The 21,222-nt window shown below is 44.2% G+C and overlaps 1 protein-coding gene and 1 pseudogene across 5 annotated transcripts in view; both read right to left on the bottom strand.

Moving 5' to 3' along the window:
- Gripap1 (GRIP1 associated protein 1) overlaps positions 1 to 21,222 on the bottom strand; it is a 33,049-nt gene extending 11,827 nt beyond the window's left edge. Inside the window, exons 1-16 of one of the 5 annotated variants that reach the window (XM_041644277.1) lie at positions 21,175 to 21,222; positions 17,978 to 18,044; positions 17,778 to 17,839; positions 15,638 to 15,664; positions 14,783 to 14,890; positions 10,949 to 11,099; positions 9,825 to 10,009; positions 9,582 to 9,629; positions 8,944 to 8,975; positions 8,804 to 8,851; positions 8,572 to 8,671; positions 6,513 to 6,590; positions 6,211 to 6,303; positions 5,446 to 5,580; positions 505 to 600; positions 45 to 257 (exon numbers count right to left, since the gene is read on the bottom strand). In XM_041644277.1, the coding sequence (XP_041500211.1) occupies positions 45 to 257; positions 505 to 600; positions 5,446 to 5,580; positions 6,211 to 6,303; positions 6,513 to 6,590; positions 8,572 to 8,671; positions 8,804 to 8,851; positions 8,944 to 8,975; positions 9,582 to 9,629; positions 9,825 to 10,009; positions 10,949 to 11,099; positions 14,783 to 14,890; positions 15,638 to 15,664; positions 17,778 to 17,839; positions 17,978 to 18,044; positions 21,175 to 21,216 (1,485 nt within the window). In that variant the 5' untranslated portion in view covers positions 21,217 to 21,222. Of the gene's footprint in view, positions 1 to 44; positions 258 to 504; positions 601 to 5,445; positions 5,581 to 6,210; positions 6,304 to 6,512; positions 6,591 to 8,571; positions 8,672 to 8,803; positions 8,852 to 8,943; positions 8,976 to 9,581; positions 9,630 to 9,824; positions 10,010 to 10,948; positions 11,100 to 14,782; positions 14,891 to 15,637; positions 15,665 to 17,777; positions 17,888 to 17,977; positions 18,045 to 21,174 lie in introns of all 5 variants that reach the window. The other 4 variants (XM_041644279.1, XM_041644278.1, XM_041644282.1 and 1 more) reach the window with 4 other exon arrangements.
- On the bottom strand, positions 1,382 to 1,714 carry LOC121442672 (annotated as a pseudogene).

Raw genomic sequence — 21,222 nt, 5'->3', positions numbered from 1 at the left:
GTCTTCAGCTTTTAGAGGAGAAAGGGCATCGTTACCCCACCCACCTTCTCCTCCCGAATCTGCCCCCGGAGCTCGTCCTCCTGCCGTTTCTTGTCCTCATGCAGCTCTCGAAGCTCACGCTCATAACGGGCTCGCACCCCCAGCATCTCCTTCTCATGCCGTAATCGGACAGCTCCCAGCTCTTCTTTGTGCTGGGACTTCTCCTGCATTGTCTCCATTGCCAGCTCATCCAGCATGACCTTCCGTTTCTCAGCACTCTGGGGACCAGGAGGGTAGGCCAAGAGAGTGGGAATTAACTTTACACCACAAAACACCTCCAATCTGTTCCATGCCCAAGGAACTAGCCAGACTTCAGCTCTTCCCTGGCCCTTGAAACTGGCTGAGTCATTTGCCCATCCTTTAGGAAAAGGTCATTTTCTCTCTTTCCAGTTTCAAGATTTGGCCTTATCACTTCCTACCCTCACGGACTGGGCCATCTCTTTCCTTCTTCTCAGGGTGCCCCACCTTCCGAGCTTCCTGGAGGTCCTGGGTCAACTGCTCCTTCTCCTGCCCCATTTCTTGAAGTTGTTCCAGCAGTCGGCTATTGGCCCTTAATGACTCCTAATTCAGGAAAGAAGGGGAAAGTTTGAGGAGAATCCCTGGTAGGTGCCAATAACCTAGAACACTTCTAGTAGACCTTTCCCTAATAAAGTGGGTGTTATAATCACAATCATAATGGGAAAATGACAGACGCTGCTGCTCGGTCCCCAGTAATTATTCTTCCCTACGCCCTTAGCAACAGAATTTAAATTGGGAATATGAAGCCGGGCGGTGGTGGTGCACGCCTTTAATCCCAGCACTCGGGAGGCAGAGGCAGGCGGATCTCTGTGAGTTCGAGACCAGCCTGGTCTACAAGAGCTAGTTCCAGGACAGGCTCCAAAACCACAGAGAAACCCTGTCTCGAAAAAAACCAAAAAAAAAAAAATTGGGAATATGATAGTCTATAAAGTATTTCTCTCTTCTCCTTTTCTGACAGGTAGGGCCATGTGATTCGTTTCTTAGTATTCTTTTCTCTTCTTTTGAGACAGGGTCTCACTGTGTATCCCTGGCTTGCCTCTGCCTCTTGAGTGCTGGGATTAAAGGTGTGCTCAGTCATACCAGCTACATTCCTTTTTTTTCTTTTTGAGACAAGGTCTTATGTCAAAAGCCTTTCTTCTTGAGATAGGACCTCATCTCAGACTTGCTATGTAGCCAACAAGGACCCTGAACCCTTAACCCTGCCTCTAACTACCAAATACTAAGATTACAGGCATTGGACACTATGCCTGCATTTGTTTTCTGCATGAACAAGCTCAGGCAAGTTTTATTAAAGAAAAACTTTCCTGTTTTACTTTTCATTAGCTTATTCTGGCATGCTTCTAATACCAGAATCACAAGGGTCAATAAAGCCAGTGTGCATACTATATAATATTTTCCATATGCTGTGCCCGGTTCAATTTTACTGCCACTGTGGGGATGGACAACAGTTTTAGCCAACATGGAATAATGGTAACCTATTTCAGATTGCCTCAAAACTGAGCAGTTGTTGGTAAGGATAACCAATTTCATTTTTCCCTGTTTGATCATCTTTAGAGTCTACTTGTATCTCACTATGCATTTTCCACTTTTCATAATAAACTAGAACCTAGATCTAATCATCTCCAGAGACTTTTGTCATCTTCTCTGCAGCCACCATCATTCCGCCTTGAGTGCAGGACAGCTCCCAACCAAGAGCAGCCTCTAAGATGGTCAAGAACAAGAAAGCTTGTTCTTTCCTTTTTTCTTTTTTTCTTTCTTTACTCTCTCTCCTTCCTCCCTTTCCTTCCTTTCTCTTCCCTTCCCTTTTTGGTTTGTTTTGAGTCAGGGTCACTCTATGTAACCCTGACTGTTCTGGGACTTGCTATGTAGACCAGACTGGCCTTAAATTCACAGAGATCTGCCTGCCTCTGCCTTCCAGGTGCTGGGATTAAAGGTGCATGCCACCACATCTGGCTTGTGTTTTCTTTCTTGAGACGGGGTCTTACTCTGTTACCCTGGCCTCGATTCCTTGATTTAAACAATCCTACCTCAGTTCCCCACACATCTAGGAATAGAGATGAGTATCACTGTGTCCAGCTCAAGTGATTAATTTGTATCTAGAAATGGTGAGTGTAACCTAGATCTTTAATTTACTATTATGATTTTTTTCATTTGTTTGTTTTTGAGACAGTGTCCCACCATGTATCCCTGACTAACCTCAAGCTCATGGGGATCCACCTGTCCCTGCCTCCCAAGACCTTGGAATAAAGGTGTCTGCCACCTGTTATTTTTTGTTTGTTTGTTTGTTTTTTGAGACACAGTCTTACTGTGTCACCCAGGCTGGCCTCAAATTCACAATCCTCCCGTGTCAGCTTGTTTAAATTTTTATTTATTTTAGAGTTATTTGGTTTTATGTGTTTAAATGTTTTGGCTGCATGTATGTATGTGCACCACATGCATGCCTGGTGCTCAAGGAGGCCAAAAGATGGCATCAGGCCCCCTGGAACTGGAGTTAGACAGTTGTGAGCTGCCATGTGGGCACTGAGAATTGAAAGCTGGTCCTCTGGAAGAGCAGCCAGTGTTAACCGCTGAGTCATCTCTCCAGCCCTGTGTGAGCTTTCTGAGTGCTAAGAATACTGCCAAGACCCACCATACTCAGCAGAGTATGTTCTTAAAAGAAAGGGAGGTGCTCTTTACTGTTATGCGTGCTCCCTTTTCTCTTTCCTTCCATATGCAATGTAAACATGAAGGTGAAATGTTTTCAACAACTACCCTGGAAGCAAAGGCTAGAAGTCTGCATCAAAAGCTGTAAAACTGAAAAAGAGAAAGAACCTAAGTCGCTGGTAATTGGCAATCTAGAATTCAACACAGGTGTGGTGGCTCATGCCTGTAATAGCAGTTCTTGGAAGGCTGAGACACGATGAATGTCATGAGTTTGAGGTTAGCCTTGGCTACATAATGAGTACCAGGCCATCCAGGAATACATAACAAATAACTGTCTCAAACAAATTAAACAAAAACGGAAAACAAAAAAAAAAACCCCACCATCATTAGCATCATTCATACCTGAACAACCCACTTAGCATTTTATTTTTTCTTTTGGCAACAAGGTCTCACTCCGCAGCCTTGGCTGGCCTTAAGCTCCTATGAGCAATTCTCCTGCCTCAGACTACCGAGTACTACCATACCAAGCTCCCTACTTAAGTGTTTTACATAAGAGAAAACTAAACTTGTATGCGTGTGTGTATGAATCCTTTGTGTGGATATGTCCATACAAATATGCAGAGACCCGAGGAGGCTATTGGGTATCTTCCTCTCACTTTTGACCATCTTTCTTTCTTTCTTTCTTTCTTTCTTTCTTTCTTTCTTTTTTGTTTTTCGAGACAGGGTTTCTCTGTAGCTTTGGAGCCTGTCCAGGAACTCCCTTTGTAGACCAGGCTGGCCTCGAACTCACAGAGATCCGCCTGCCTCTGCCTCCCGAGTGCTGGAATTAAAGGCGTGCGCCACCACCACCAGGCTACTTTTGACCATATTTCTTTGGGCCAGTGTTTCTCACTAAATCTGTGGCTCATAGCTTTTGGTTAGGCTGGCTAGCCACCAAGCGCCAGAAATCCTGTCATCACCTCCTCCCCCTCCCAGCACCGGAGTTACAGGCACACTTTTTACAGGATGCTGGGGTCTGAACTCAGATCCTCATACTTACAAAGCAAGCACTCTTACCCACTGAACCACCTCCCTAGCATCCCCCTTTGATACAAGGTCTGCTCATGAGGCCCAGGCTGGAATTGATCTTGCTATGTAGTTAGGATGACCTTAAACTTCAGATCCTCCTGTATGTACCCCCTAAGTGCTGATATAACAGATCTGTATCATAAAGCCTGGCTTATGCAGTGCTGTGGATTGAACCTTGGGCTTTGTGCATGCACAGCAATATAAGTGCTTTGTTAAACAAGCTATATCATCAGCCCTACACTTTTTTAAAATTTATTTATTATGTATACAGTGGTCTGTCTGCATGTATATCTGTATACCAGAAGAAAGTACCAGATCTCATTTTCAATGACTGTGAGCCACCATGTGGATGCTGGGAATTGAACTCAGGACCTCTGAAAAAGCAGCCAGTGTGGTGCTTTTAATCTCTGAGCTATCTCTCCAGCCCCCCTATACTTTTTTTTTTACTTGAGACAGAATCTCATTATGTAGCCCTGGCTATCCTGGAAGTCATTATATAGATCAGGTTGGCCTCAAAATCACTGAGATTGGTCTGCCTCTGCCTTCCAAGTGCTGGAATTAAAGGCATGTGCCACTATGTCCGGCCCAAAATTTCTTTATTTAATCTAGTATTATTCTAGCCTACAGTTTATGGCAGTCCAGCCTCCTGAGTGCTAGGATTATAGGTAATAGACAGTATACCTGAATTAAAATCTAAAATTTTTTGAGTATGCACACAATGCCACATATGGGAATTCCACACCTGGCCACCAATGAGTCACTCTCAAAGTGCCTAAGTGCTAGGTGTGGTGGCGCACACCTTTAATCTCAGCAGTTGTGTGGCAGAGGCAGGTGGTGTTCTGTGAATTCGAGGCCAGCCTGGTCTACGGAACAAGTACTAGGACAACCAGGGTTACATAGAGAGCTCTACTTTATCTCAAAAAAAGCAGGGGCACTAAAAATATTTTATAAAATTAACCTTCAGGCTATATGTATAAGGTATGTTTAGATTTAGGTTTTATCCCCCAAATATCTCAGTAATTATATACAATATTCCCAAATGAGACAAAATCTGAAGCAAACACAAACATTACATATGAGAAACTGTACATTATAATACCAGAATGGAGACTCTAGCTGGAATTTTGTTGTTGTTGTTTTTGTTTTTTGGGACAGGGTTTCTCTGTAGCTTTGGTTCCTGTCCTGGAACTAGCTCTTGTAGACCAGGCTGACCTCGAACTCACAAAGATCTGCCTGCCTCTGCCTCCCGAGTGCTGGAATTAAAGGTGTGCGCCACCACCACCTGGCTCTAGCTGGAAATTTTTTTAAATATATTTATTAATTATGTATACAATATTCTGTCTGTGTGTGTGCCTGCAGGCCAGAAGAGGGCACGAGACCTCATTACAGATGGTTGTGAGCTACCATGTGGTTGCTGGGAATTGAATTCAGGACCTTTGGAAGAGCAGGCAATGCTCTTAACCTCTGAGACATCTCTCCAGCCCCCTCTAGCTGGAAATTTTAAGCTCAGTTTTGCAGAAGTCAAATTTCCTGTATCAGGACATAAAGATACTAGGATGTTAAGCAGCCAGCCAGGAATTCAGGTCTCCCTGATTCCAAAGTCTTCTCCGCATTCTTCGAGGACAATTCACTGCACCAGTACTAGGAAACTATAACCCAGGTCAGAAGAAGCATCACCTGGAGCTGGGAGTTGAGGTCGTCTTTCTGTCCCATTAGATCTTCATATTTAGTCTGCCGGTGCTGTAGCTCAGCTGTCAATTCAGTGGTCTGCTCCCGAAGCGTGTTCAGCTCTTGTGTCTTTGCTGTCTGGATCTGGAGAAAGTGGTAATGGTGGAAAATGAAATGCATGGAGTCCTACTACTCAGGGACCCCTGGGTCTCCCAGTTCTAGGGAGATAGAAAGAAGTATGAAGTGAGGTAGAAAGACAGAAAATTTAAAACAGAAAAGCAGAAAGGTTACTGGAATATTTGTGAGATAAAACACTATGCAGTGATAAAAGAACCCATGCTGCATACTGATAAAGCTCACAGACATAAAGGTACCAGAAAGTAGGCAAGGACAGAATAGCATCAATTTCATTTATATGAAAAGAACAAGCAACATGATTCTATGTTGCTAAAGGTCAGAATATTGGTAACTTCCAAGGATCTTCTACCACACTGAAAAATGTTCACACAGAGTTATAAAGGGACATAAAAAGACAGACACATTGGATTCACTGACCACACACAAGATTATTCATGTTTCATGCACTTTATCATAGAGAAACTAGAATGCCGGAAAAGCAGTAATAGATGGAGAAGAAAGCTGGAAGGCAACAGAAAGGAGGAACAGAAACAGAATTGAGTAAAGGGTCCAGACCACCCTGGCCAGATGTGGACCAAAAGCATAGAGAGATAAAGGAAACGGAAAGATGAGCAAGGGCTCCCAGGTGTCCTGTACCTGCTCCAGAGCAGCCAAGCTAGTCCTCAAGGCATTGTTCTCAGCCAAAAGCCCTTCCACTTGTTCCTGCGCATCTGCACTCTGGATGGACACCTGGCCCCACCCCCACGAGAGGTGAGAGCAGGTCCAGAACAGAGGGACAGGACCTACCCACAGCCAAGAAAGAAAGGAGACAGACACACAGGCACACAGAGCAGGACTAGGAAAAGCAAGACCCCGTGGGCCATGCTTGCTTGGAAAATACCAATTCAGCCAGCTCCCACCCTCCAGCCCAGCTCCCAAGCCCACCAAGTACAACATACCTGATCTTGTAGGGCACGCAATGCTGCTGCATGTTCCAGGCGCTCCCCCTGCCGCTGATCTCTTAGCTCCGCCAAGCTCTGTGGGAAGTCAGGTACCCCATTTCAAACCTCATCCTGGGTGCACAGAGATCTACAGACTCCCTCTATGAACACCTAAAAGCATATTCTCAGCACCTGTGAGGCTTGAACTCGTTACCAGGGATCTCGGATTCACCCAGACTCCAAGCTATTAGGCATAGGGCTCTCAAACACATTCGCTCCCTCTCTCCCAGCCTGAGCATTTCTGACATACCTAAGTTCCTGAACCTAGCCTCTGAGGGGTTCATAGTCACCCAGATAGCTTGGAGCCCCAGGATTTTCAGCCCCCAGGGACTGTAACTTTACCCTAATTACCAGGAGTTATTGACGTACTTAACCCCCATGTCCTAAGCTTAAGAGCCATAGTTCACACACTTCTAGTCCCACACCCTAAAGATTGCAAACTCATGACCTCCTAGTTTCCAGCTCTTGAAGAAGCCTCAGACTGACCCATCTCCATTGCTACTCTGGCTTCCCATTGAAGCACAATTAATAAAAACTCAGAGACAGAAATTGGAGTTCTACCCGAAGACCAGAAAAACAAAGCAGTCATGGGCTCTTAGCTCAACCTCAGTCTGAAAATGATGATCCTGCCTCCACAAAACCTCAGAATGAGACTGAGAGCTGTCTCCTCCCGTTTTGGGATTAAGTTCTGGGATTAAAGGTGTGCACCACTACTACCTGGTTTCTATGGCAGCCTAGTGTGGCTACTGGGATTAAAGGTGTGTGTCATTGCTGCCTGCTCTGTAAAGTGGCCAGTGTGGCTGTTTTACCTTTTTGATCCTCAGACGAGCTTTATTTATTAAAATACAGATGAAATGCCACTACATTCCATCTCTGTGAGTCTTTATACCTAGACCAACAACAGCTCCTGAGGATTTTATCTAGACTCTTTCCCAGCCTTCACACTCCAATCTTCTAGGAGTCCTGCTTCTACAAGATACCTTATCCTCCATTCTGAGAAACTTCAGACTTGCCTCCTCTCAGAGGAAATTCAAAGGCTTTCAAGTCAGACAGCCCTAATCCCCAGGAACTTCACACCCATGTAAACTTTGGAGGTCTCAGTTTTTTACTGCCACCAAGGATCTCCGAACCTCAGAACTATCCACCTAACAAACCTACCTTAAGAGTTAAGACATCACAGAACCACAACAGCTTTCCAGACCCTGAAGGTCTCAATTATATTCTGCCTCCAGCTCCAACTGCTCCATATATGAAAGTCCAGTGTCACTCGAACTTCATGTCTTCGAGCCCTAGGTGTCTCCAATATACTGATGTCACAGCTTTTAAAATTTATTATTATTGCTGTCGTTGTTTAAACAGGGTCTCACTATGTATCTCTGGCTGTTCTTGAACTCACAGAGATTCACCTGCCTCTGCCTCCAAAGTGCTGTGTGCGCTACTACAGCCAGCTGATATCACAGCTTTGAAAAGTCTCAGCATCACCCAATATCTACTGGGAGAGTTCCACAGCTCACATTCACCCTAATTCCTGGTCCTAGACTCCAGTGAGAGTTCTGATTTATACAAACTTGTGGTACATAATCAAAATCCTGCAGGGCAGTGGTGGCGCACGCCTTTAATCCCAGCACTTGGGAGGCAGAGGCAGGTGGATCTCTGTGAGTTAAAGACCAGCCTGGTCTACAGAGCTAGTTCCAGGACAGGCTACAAAACCACAGAGAAACCCTGTCTCGAAAAACCAAAAAAAAAAAAAAACACACAAAAAAACAAAAAACAAAAAAAACAACCCAAAATCCTTAGATTCCCACCTCAGGATCTCTGATTCATGTAAACTCCTAACCCAATTCCTAGGGCTCTGGGGTTTCTGAGTTCCCATTTTTCTAGCTCTTGGAGGGCTTACACATACCTATAAGGTTGTTGTATTTCCAAATCTTAGATATCCCAATCAGTCTCTAAAGACCTCATACCTCCCCAGACTGTCTACTCCAAGAATCTTGAGACCCAGTCCCCATCACATCACCTGATTGGCAGCCTCAAGTTCCTGCTGCAGCTTTTGGGTGCGAACCAACTGGGCTTTGAGATCAGCTTCCTTCCGCTGTTGTAATTCTTCAATTTTGTTTCTAGTGGTGACAAGGATAGAGTATATTAGGCAGGGCTAGAGGCCCAGTCTCTCAACTGTACCCCTGTGGTCTTTGGCTAATTTGGCTGGGCATGGTACCTATTTTTCTACTATTGACAACCCCAGTAGTTACCTGCTATCATTAAATAGTGTCTCCTTCTCTGTCTGCAGACGACAAAAACTGCATGTAGAAAGGCAAGCATAGATATGTTATTTCCATAAGCCAATTCCTCTCTCTCTAAGCCCCCAAAACCCCTGGAAAGAAAAGTATACCTTTCCTGTTTCTTTTTCAGTTTTTCAGAGAGCTGAGGGAGAAAGAGGAAGGAGTATAGACAAATAACAATGAGAACACTGACAAAGTAAACAATAGAAACATTTATAGACACCACACTGAGTCCTTCTACAAGTTGGGTTTTACTTATGATAGTCCTGTGGAATTCTCAGGACATCCTTGAGAACTGAGAGCTATTGATTTTACAAGTGGGTAAACTGAGTCTCAGAAGGACTAAGCAATTTGATGGCCCAGTTGTCAGTAGCAGCAACACCATCTCCAGCTAGCTCTCTTGGACTCCAAAGACCATTATTTATGCTCCCAAAGCAGCAGCCAATGGCCACATCACAGAATGGCTAGGCTGGGAGGCCTGGAAAGCAGGATCATGATTGGTTGTCTCACCACTGGGCCCCCAGGTTCTAAGGGCATTCTTATATGGATGAATTGGCAAAGCTGCGAGGAAACAGAAGGGATGGGACCTGCCATGCACAAGGTAGAATAGGACTACATTAGCTTATTCCACAATGAAAGCAGCTCTGAAATTTGTGAGCCTCTATTTCACACATGATCAAACTGAAGCTCTGAGGATGCACAATGCTCCTCTGCTGTTAGGAGAAAGCCAGGCGGCGGCAAACCCCACCTTAGCAAGTTCCTCCTGTAGTCTGGAGGTTTCAGCTTGCTTTGAGCTCTGCGGGTGGTAGGGGGGGGAAGATAAGGGATGGAGTTGTTATCAGCAAGGATGGAGGAAGGCCTCTACTTTTTCCTGTCCCACCTCCCTTTAGCCCATGAGATGGTGATGTCACAGACATCTCCATGGGCCCACAGGCAGGAATACGGCATCTGCTGTCTCCCAGCATCCCAGTCCCAATAGACCCAGTTTTACCTCTAAGCCTTGCAGCTGCTCCCAGAGCAATTTCTTTTCTTCTTTCTCCATTTCCCATTTCAGCTCCACTTCTGCTAATGGCATGGGAGCCAGGGCAGCAGGGAGTGCATCTCCTGGGGGATCCCCTTGGCCCTCACTGGCAGCTAAGGACCTCACAGTCTCTTTCTCATAACGTTCCTGCAATGCTGTTGAGTAGGACAAAAATATCTGATGGGGGCTGGAGAGATGGCTCAGCGGTTAAGAGTACTGGTTGCTCTTCCAGAGGTCCTGAGTTCAATTCCCAGAAAACACATGGTACTCACAACCACCTATAATAGGATCTGATGCCCTCTTCTGGCATGAAGGTATACATGCAGAACACTCATACATTAAAAAAGAAAAAAAGAAAGAAAAAATAAAAAAGTATGTATGATGAATGAAATCATCTCTGAAGCCTTTTGTTATGTCTCAAATACAGGGAGACCTATCTATCCTTCAGCCTCTCAGGTTGCATAGGAACCTGCCCCAGATGAAGCCTCATTCTGGCAGGTCACAAATAATTTTAAAGCCCCACCAACCTCTAAAATCCTATCTACCATGTCCCATATCATACATATATATGTATATATATACATATATATATATCCTAATTCCTACCCATATTGTACCTGGTCTCATTCTTGATCGTGAATGCAGCACCCACCACCATATAAGCCCCAGCTACTCACCAAAGGCCCATGTTTCAGAGCCTCCTCACATTCTATCAAGCTGTCTTTCTGCCTTCATCTCAGACCCTATTTACAATTTGGGCTCAGAATCTTACCAATGCTCTATTTCTGTTTAGTCGATATTTCCTTTTCAACATCCATCTGCTATTCTCTAACATTTGCTAAGAACCAGACACTGAACTAATGCAGAGTGAAACCTCTTAATTGCTCCATCTTCCTGGCACAAATACTCTAGTGTACTGTGGATGAGCAGTTTTAGACTCAGAGAAGTAAAATAACCACCAAAATGCAAAATCACACACTTGTTCAGGCAAGGCCAAGTCTCACTGTGGAATTTCTTTTCTTTCTCATAAAAGGATTATGTCCATGCTTGCTCTACTCAAGATGTCCCTATATCCCAGGAAGGCCTCCATGCACCTGCCATGTTCTTCTGCAAGGCTGTGTTCTCTGCCTGCAGCCTCAGCAGCTCCCCGTCCACATGTGGGCCAGCTTGAACAGTTCCTGTTCCTGTAGCCCCTTCCTTCAGTTGCCGGTTCTCCAGCTCCAGCTGCTCTAGCTGGCTGCAGAGCTGAGCAAGGGAAGAGATGACAGAGAAATAGCAAATCAGAACAGTAGCCACCAAAACACAAAGAGCACTCGGTCACTCAGTGTAGAATTCATTAAATTCCCGTAAGAGACCTATAATGCAGTTCCTCTTACACTTTGAGGATACAGACACCGAGACACAGAGATATTAAACAATTTCCAATTTACACATCTGTTAAGTAGCAAAGTCGAAAAGGGTGAGAATACTGAGAACAACATTCCATTTGTCGATTCACAACCTCTGAGATGTTAAGCCCTCAGGCTGCTATGGAAGTTGTTAAGCACCATGGACAGCTCCACTGACACACACACACACACACACACACACACACACACACACACACACCCTCTCTCTCCTAATCTGTGTGAAAATATCCTAGCTCCCTGGTTGAGAGGACAGCTTCCTCTCAACCCAGTCATCACAAATAGCTTGTAAGACATTTATAGAATAAACACAGCTTACAGTTTTTATACTTCCAGTCTTTAGCTTTGGAGAGGTATGCCATGAAAATAAAACTCAGCAGGCCCCACTGTTCATTCACCTCCTGGTTAAAACAACAGTTTCACAAGACAATCCCCTGTCTTCACTTTCAGACCAGACTACTGTGGCTGACAATTTTTTTTTTATTGCCTAGGATATAACATCACTTCTTTTAAAAATTTCTTCACCTGACTGGCTTTTATGTATCCGATAGTGCTCTACTTGAATGTAGGATTAGCCAACACAAAAATTCCAGTCTTTTACCACAATATTCTCAGTTTACTTATTTTTCTCCATTTACTTATTTTTGACCTAGTGTCAATCACAAATTTGTTGATGGTGAGGTTTTTTTTTTAAAATTTTATCTTGTGGGTTGTTTTTGGTTTTGGGTTTCTTTTTATGCTTGTTTTTTTTTGGGTTATTGTTGCTCTTTAAGATGGAATCTCACCGTGTAGCCCAGGTTAGTCTTAAACTCAAAATTTTAGCTTGGTCTTCTAAATACTGGGATTACAGGCATGTACCACCACAACGACTGGCTAAATTTTCTTTTATAACATGGAATCACAAAACAGTCTGAAACTAGATGGCTTGGACATGAAGTTCTATCATGTTCCAGCTGGCTAATCTTGGGACAAATTAATTCACCTCCCTGGGGCTCAATTTTCCTCATCCATTAAAAGGGGATACTAAAAATATCTCATAATTGTATTGTAAGCATTGAACGAATAATGTAGGGCAATTCAAATGGGAATAGGCATAGAAGAAACAGCATTGGTAAATGATCACTATTACTGTTCCCCCCACTCCACTGCACCTACACTGATACAAAATATCAGTGTTCTTGCCAGTTCACACAAGCTAGGATCATCTGGGAAGAGAAAACCTCAATTGAGAAAATGCCTCCTTCAGCTTGGTATGTAGTTGGGTCTATTAGACATTTTCTTGATTACTGATTAATATGGGAGGACCCAGCCCACTGTGAGTGGTGCCACTCCTGGGATGGAGGACAAGCGTGGTACAAGCAAGCAGGCTGAGTGTTCCATGGAGAGCAAGCTAATAAGCACCGTTCCCTCCATGGCCTCTGCTTCAGTTCTTGCCTCCCTTGACTTCCCTTGGTGATGAAATGTGAACTGTGAGCCAAATAAACTCTTTCCTCCTCAAGTTGTTTTTGATCAGTGTTTTATCACAGTAACTGAAAAGCAACTATTTTTGTTTGCAAATTACCCAAGCGTTGGGACCATTCTGGGCAGCTTCCAACTTTATTTCCAGAACACAGACTACATAGCAGGTTCCTTTAACTATCATCTGTCCAAGGAACAACTCCTTTGGCAGGCTCTAGCATCAGGTCTTTCTATAAGTACCGTCAGGGCCTGAGAGGAGTAGGAAGGGGATTATGCAGGAGCCCAGAGTGGTGCAGAAAAATGCTACCAGTAGTTACGAGAGCACCAGAAAGCTCCAGGGACCAGGGAGAGGGGCCGATACCAGAGGGTATTAATTAAAGTGTAATAAGGTCTAGAGTTTGGAATAACTTCTGTGGAATAGTGAAGTGGACCAATAGAAAAAACTAGAAGTAAGGAGATCAGAAGGCTGTGGAAGTAGAGTGAATGAAAGAAGGTGGAGGTGAGGCTGGCCAAAAACACAGAATGAATGCAAACATGTTTCATACTAAGCAAACACTCTTTCACTGAGCCATATTCCAAGATCCTGGTTAAAAAAGATCTCCTTCTCCCTTGCCTTCTTTTGTTCTCCCCCATCCACTGGATAATAACTGTTTTAAGTATGGAGAGGGATGGGAATGCGGCACAATGATAGAACACATGCTTAGCACGCACGATCCCTGGGTTGGATCTTCATCACCACAAACAAGACATAGTTTAGAGGGGAAATGCACTACTGAGATAATGTCATTAGGGAACACTTCTATAGCTCATACTATCTATGTAGGAGGCTTTACATGACTTACATAGATTTACCCACTGAATCGTCATGAAAACCCTGTGAGGCAGGTGTTTCTATAATCACCACTTCCATTTTAAACATTTGGGAATCAAGAAACAGGAGGCTAAGTGACTTGCTTAAAGTTATAGTTAGTAAAAGGTACAGCCAAGATCTTATTCTGGGCCTTCTGGTTCCAGAGACCTTACTTGGAATTACTGACTGTTAAATTGCCTCTCCTGGCATTGTAACTGCTTAAAGACTGATTTCTGCTGTATTTTGTCTTGAGTCATTTACTTTTTAAATATTTTTTGTTTATTCTTTGTCATGTAGCCCAGTCTGGCCTGGAACTCACTATGTAGCTGAAGATGACCTTAAGCTTCTGATTCTCCTGCTCTACTGCCCAAGTGTTAAGATAACAAGCATGTGCCACAACACACAGTTTATGCAGTGCTAGGGACCAAACCCAGGATCTCATTCATGTGAGTCAGGCACTCTACCAAGTAAGTCATATCCCAAGAATTTCTGTGGATTTTTTTGCTGTTATTATTTTTACAATTTCTTGCCGTATTCATGTATTATAATTGCATTCTTCTTCTTTTGCTCCTTATAGCATCAGATGGAGCCTTGGAAACAAAATTCCTTTTCTCTACAGCATATTTTTCCTTAAAATGCACTGAGACTCACAAAATGATCAACCATGGATACAGAAGACTAGTAGGAGAATAAAACGTGGGATCTCCAATTGCTCAGGAGGGTTAGAAAGAGCCAGGACATTAAAACCAGTAAGGAGATAGAATTAGTCAATCCAGGATGAATTACCTGGAAGAAGTGGAACCCCAGACCCATGTCAGATGAAGGGAAGAAAAAGAAAAGGAAAGCAGTTGAAACACTTTTCCATCCATATTAAGCATTAAGAACTTTACTTAAAGCTCCAGAACACATTGAGGTTCCATAGCACCAGCCCAAAATTATACAAATGGAGACTTGAATTAAATAAAAGGAGTGACTTAGGAACCAAATGAACTCAGGGGCTCAAAGGATCTAACTCCATGAGAGTGTTTGGCCCCACCTGTCAAATGATTGCCCCCAGCAACAGACTAAGGCCTATTTCAGCACCATGGACAGTGTTCAGCGGCAGACCCTGTCCACCCTCTACTGCTGAGCTTTCCAGCCTAATTGGCTCTTGCCCATGCATACACAGGTGCACCATTCCCATTTCCCCCCTCAGCTATCCCGGGCACCAGCACCTTGCTGAACTCGGCCATAAGTGTACTGTTCTGCAAACGGAAGTCCTCCTCCTGGCTGTGCAGCTTTGCCTGCAGCATCTCATTTTCACTCAGCAGTACCTCCACTTCCTGCAGTGGCAGACATGGGCCAGGACTCCAACAAGGGTAGAAAGGATGGGGAAGTAGGTAAAGAAGGGGAGAGAAGGAAGAAATGGCATTGGGTAGGAAGTATATAGGGCAGGAAGAATGAGGCAATATATGGGAAGAGAGACATACAGTGAGGTCAAGAGAGACATGGAAAAGGAGGGAAAGAAACAGGAAGGGAGATATAGACAAGGGGTTAAGAGGGAAGAGAAATAATGATAGGGAGATGGGAAAAGGAGAGAAGAGAGGGAATGAGAGGAGGATCAGGGAATAGAAAAGGCAGGAAGACAGGAACAAACCAGTATCAATGGTAAAAGAATATAGCAAAGAGAAGAGAGAGACAGAAGGAAGGGGTTTGGGGAAAACAATGAGTAAGGAAGATAGAGGAATGGGAGAAAGAGAAATAAGAAGTCAGAAATAGAAAGGAAAACCAGAAAAGAAAAACAAAAGAGATAGAAACAGGAGGAAGAGAGACAAAGGGAAAGTCAAAGAGAAGAAACAGAGGGGGAGACAGGAAGGCAGGATGGCGATTCAGGAGGATATAAAGAAAAATATACATAGGGACAAAGAGTGTGAGACAAACACAGGAAAACAAAGACATAGAAATGCAGAGCAGTGAGGAAGTTGCAGATACAATGGGTTTACATAGATAAAGGCCAGGACAATGCCACCAAACAAATATCCCACTAAGACAATCTTGCACACATATTCACCCACCAAAGGCCCCCTTACCTGAGCTTTCTTGCTCTTGCTTAGTGCCTAAAAGGAAGGGTGGAAGAGAGCTAAAGTGAAGAGCAATGGACCCCTCCGTGGGATATAGACACTAATGTGGCAGGGGTTACGTGAGGGCAATGATGTGTTGTGGGATGGAAATATGTTTAAACACAGAATTTTCATAACAGTTAGAAGCCCACAGAAAGAACTGAAGAAAAGAATGAAGAATGATTGGGAATTCTGGTGCCTTGGTGCCATAGCACCTCAAAAAATTCTTCCTTTCTTCAATGTTTTTGAGGGAGAGAGGGAAATAGTGTCTTAGATTTTAACCCTTTATAATGCTAGATCTCCAAGCTAGTAAATTGTGGCTTCATCCCTACATCTGTTCAAACACATCAATGTGCTTCTCTCTCATGTAACATAGCAACTTCTGTCCCTCTGCTTGGCAGCTAAGGATATTGTCAGGCTGTGGAAATCAACACCCTACCAAGAACTCCAGTTTCCTGACTGCTGGATTGTCTGAATTCTGTATAATTCACCCAACAAGTTTCATTTTAATACAAATATTTTAATAAAACAAAATTGTATTTATTTATTATTGATTATTATTACTGTGTGTGTGTAGGTACACACGCGCGCGCGCGTGCACACACACACACACACACACTTGAGTGGTACAGCTTACACATGGAAGTTAGAAGATAACTTCATGACAGTTCCCCTTCCACATTTTTTTAAATTTGTGTGTATGGGTACATGCAGTGCTCTTGAAAACCAGAAGAGGGCATCATATCTCCTGGAAGTAGACTTAGAGCCAGGTTTGGGAGATGCCATGCATCTGAGTGCTGGGGATGGAACTCAGATTCTGATGCAAGAGCAGTCAGTGCTCTTAACCACTGAGCTCCAGTCCCTCATCCAACAAGTATTCAGCCTGTACTGTATGCAACATTGCACTATACATGAGGACAGAGCAATGAAGAAGGATAAAAATAAGGATCTAGACTATCTCAAGGCTATATTCTACCCTATTTTCAAAGAATCTGAATGGTGGGTTTGGTCTCATGTCACCAACAGGACCAGGACACGTAGGCGCATAAAGAGGCAGTGTGAGTGCAAGACAGAGGAGGTAGACTCAAGGCAGATTTACTGATAGACTTGACTAATCAAAAGTTAGTGAATGAAGCCACATGCCTACAGATCCAGCTACTCAAGAGGTTGAGGAAGGAGGCCGATGTGAGGCCAGAAATTTGGGAGCAGCTTGGAAAACACAGCTAGATTCCCCTTTCAAGACAAAGTTAGTGAACGAAGGCTGGAGATGTAGCGCAGGAGACAAGACAGCTTGGAGCCGGGTGTGGTGGCAGACCCCTGTAATCCCAGTAGGAGTTGGAGACAGGAGAATGAGGAAAGGAGGATCAGGAGTTTAAGGCCATCTTCAGCTACCTAGCAAGCACGAGGGCAGCCCAGGCTTCAAGAGACCCTGTCTCATAAACAACAAAAAGATCACTTTTGAGCCTTTTGGCTAAAAGCAAATATGGAGAGCTTGCCTAGCATGCATGAGATCCTAGGTTTGATCTGTAGCACCACGCAAAATAAATTTAGTGAATGAGCCGGGCAGTGGTGGCGCACGCCTTTAATCCCAGCACTCGGGAGGCAGAGGCAGGTGGATCTCTGTGAGTTCGAGGCCAGCCTGGTCTACAAGAGCTAGTGCCAGGACAGGCTCCAAAGCTACAGAGAAACCCTGTCTCGAAAAAACTAAAAAAAAAAAAATTAGTGAATGAAAATGAATAAGCAATTGATATTAGAATGAATTAAGAGTAAAATTTTAAAAAATCAATAAGTTAAGCAAAGCCAGGCATGTCAGCACACACCTATCATCCCAGCACTTGGGAGGCTGGGGGAGGACTACCAAGAGTCTAAGGCCAGTCTGGGTTACACAGCAAGATCCTGTCTCAAAAGAAACACACACACAAATTAAATAAGCAAGACTGATTAAAATTAGCAAACTGAAGAGACTTCTGTGAAAAAAATTTCCAGTGACTGTAAGAAAGCGGCATGTATCATTAGGTCTGGTTCAGTGTAGGTGTTCACTGGGAGATAAATGAGTCAGATGGATAGAGGGAAGCAAGAGGTGGGTGGATGGGTAGGTGGAGGGAGGTACCTTCTGAGCTTTAGTGAACTCCTTATCCAGGTAGGCGACCTTCTGCCGAAGACTGGCAAGTTCTGGTGCAGGGAAAGCAGGGAATCTCAGCCTCAGGTGGTAACAAGGAACTGAAGGGTCATCTTATCAGGTCTCTAAAGGAAAATCTTTGCCTCTAGTCCCCCAAAACCACCCCATCTAATGAGACTCTCTGGGCTCACCAACACCATTCTTCCGAAGTTCATCTGAAAGCTGGTAGTTATTTGTCCGGAGTTCCAGGAGCTGGGTCTTTGGGAGAAGCCAAGAAACAAAAAGATTTATCAGGAAAGCATTCCTTCCCCACACATGAAGCAACCAAGCCCCTGAGCTCCAAAGACTGGACTAGTACCCCCTAGGTGTTTCCTTAATTGCTCTGCCTTGTCCAGTTCCATTCCCATCACAGCCAGCCTCCCCCTCCATTGCCCCACTAGTCCATTTCACACCCGGGGCCACTGAAAGGTATTGGCATACTGAAGAGTACTGGAATAGTCAAGCTCCTGTTTATATGTGTTCCCGTGACTCAGTACATGCAGGATAAAATCATCTTGACTGACCTCTTAACACCCTGAACACTGCCCTGGTCAGACCCTGAAAGTCACTTCGGCAGAAGGCCTATAAAATTCTTTCCCAAGCAAAGAGAATCTGGTCTTTCTCCTTCTCAACTTTCATGAGTCAGGGGGTGTTCCCCCAAGGTCCTGCAGCACTCCTAAGGTTTTCAAAACATGTTAGAGTTTCCTTAAGTCAATAAATAAGGGAAAATGCAGCATGGGGCACTGAGCCCTGAAGCTGATTCTTCCCAGAAGCACCCACTGACCCCTCCCTCTACTTTTACGTCCTTCTCAAAGCACCAGCCTCCACCTCTCTCACCACAATGGGTTTGGTCCAGGTCAGAAGGCTGGCCTGGCTATGATGGGATCTTTCTTGCCCGTTGTCCCCAGGACTCAGATAGCCTCTCTCCTAATCCTACACCAACTGCAACACCTTTCTTTCTTTCTTTCTTTCTTTCTTTCTTATTTTTTGAGACAGGGTTTCTCTATAGCTTTGGAGCCTCTCCTGGAACTAGCTCTTGTAGACCAAGCTGGCCTCGAACTCACAAAGATCCGCCTGGGATTAAAGGTGTGTGCCACCACCGCCAGGCTTGCAATACCTTTCTACCCACCTTGAAGTCCCTCTCCAAAGGAGCCCAGTGGTTTTTTTTTCTCACACATGACCCAATGGGATAAATCTTCCTTGTTTAAATATATACCCACTCTTCACAAGATGCCTTCGGTCATGATCCAAAAATGGTGACACTAAGTCCCTCCAGAGTCTCTCTCAAATACCCTTGAGCGGGCCAGCTGAAATAATCTTATTCAAAATCTTCTGTAATTTACAGTGCTCCTCCCCATTTATGGTCCAGTGGTCTCATTCTTTTTTTTTGGTATATTGAATATTAAAAGTGTATTAAACAATAACACCCATACAACTGTAGCTGAATTGTTTAAATAAGATGCTGGCCCAAGCCGGGCGGTGGTGGCGCACGCCTTTAATCCCAGCACTTGGGAGGCAGAGGCAGGCGGATCTTTGTGAGTTTGAGACCAGCCTGGTCTACAAGAGCTAGTTCCAAGACAGGCTCCAAAACCACAGAGAAACCCTGTCTTGAAAAACCAAAAAAAAAAAAAAAGATGCTGGCCCAGCCATATCAGAGATATATATGCTATAAACATTATTTTGAAAACATGCAATTAGTTGGTCAGACTTAACCTGTCTAATATCACATGAAAGTCATTATAGAATAAGCAATAAGTATTTTTTAAATATTTATTTATGTATTATGTATACAATGTTCTGCCTGTGTGTATGTCTGCAGGCCAGAAATGGGCACCAGACCTTATTACAGATGGTTGTAAGCCACCATGTGGTTTCCGGGAATTGAACTCAGGACCTTTGAAGAGCAGGCAATGCTCTTAACCACTGAGCCATCTCTCCGGCCCCAGCAATAAGTATTATTTAGTATAAAGTTTATTCACATGTATAAAAATCTGAAATGTTATGGATGACATGCTATTAGAGGAATGTCAAGTATTTCTGTAATTTTTTTAAGATTAGATTTTTGGAGACAGGCATGGGGACATATACCAAAAATGCCAGTACTTAGGAAGCTAAGGGGAAAAGATTAATACAGCTTCCAGGCCAACCTTGACTACAGAATGAGACTCTGTCTCAAACAAAAGGATGAAGGAAGGAGGGGCTGGAGAGATGGCTCAGTGGTTAAGAGCATTGCCTGCTCTTCCAAAGGTCCTGAGTTCAATTCCCAGCAACCACATGGTGGCTCACAACCATCTGTAAAGACGTCTGGCGCCCTCATCTGGCCTGCAGGCATACAGACAGAATATTGTATACATAATAAATAAATATTTAAAAAAAAAAGGATGAAGGAAGGAAAGAAACAAAGAAACAGTGGTCTCATTCTTACATCTTTAGTGACCCTCAGCAGGTCACCTAGCTCCCGGGCCAATAGAATTACTTCTACTCCCTCAACCAACAGGACTCGAGGGTTTCCCCATTTCAGTCGTTCCCGCTAAGGCTCTCTCAAAGTGTTCCTTCATTGTGCAGTGCTACCAGTCCCTCTCAGAGTGCCCCTTAAAAGAATCAACAGATCTGTGAACCTGGTCAGACTTCTCCCCCAAACCCGGTGATGTTCCCCCCTGAAATTCCAAAATATTATTATTTTATATCCGCTAGTTGTTCCTCTAATATGGATTAATGGTATTACCCACTCAGAATAGTCTTCACCCCAGATCTAAAGGAATCATCCCAATCCATGCAACTATCCCCCTACCTCTTAGGATCCTCTACCACCAACGGCACAGCAACTCTAGGGAATAGATCCACGGTTTTCCCTACTCCCCTAGCCTAGTGGTATCTCCCTCAAACTTTACACCTCCCACCAGTTCATGGTCTTGCCCTGTCAAACCACCCCCACCCCCCCACACACACATGACGCAAAAAGCCAGAAGCCTGCTTCCTTTCTCGCCAGACAAAATAATTTCTCCTTCTCAGGCTCTCCATCCTTCAAAGTCAAACATCATCACCAGTTAATGGTATGCCCTACACAGGAGCACAAAGGTCTCGCCCGCACCCAGGACTGAGAAACGTATCGCCTACTTAAATACGTTCTACCAACCCCACAAAGCTAATAGAATCTAACCTTCGGAACCCCCATAGAAATCTTCGAAGTCAATAGCGTCGCCACTCAAAGCCCCAGCTTCCATTCTCCAGACCACCCCCTTATACTCAAGGCCCATCCCAACCAAATCCTCAGAGCCTATAGTACGACCTCTTTCTACCCCGCCCCCAGACTCCTAGCCGGGTGGTCTTTCCCCACGTCGAGCGGCACCTGCATCCGTTGAAACTCCTCTTCAGACAGAGCTTGCGCCATGTTCCT

The sequence above is a fragment of the Microtus oregoni genome, unplaced genomic scaffold (genome assembly GCF_018167655.1).
Source record: "Microtus oregoni isolate MIOR12 unplaced genomic scaffold, Mior012 000092F_ref0000046, whole genome shotgun sequence".
Taxonomy (NCBI): domain Eukaryota; kingdom Metazoa; phylum Chordata; class Mammalia; order Rodentia; family Cricetidae; genus Microtus; species Microtus oregoni.
The sequence above is the reverse complement of the archived record's forward strand: the minus strand, read 5'-3'. Positions and strand labels throughout refer to the sequence as shown.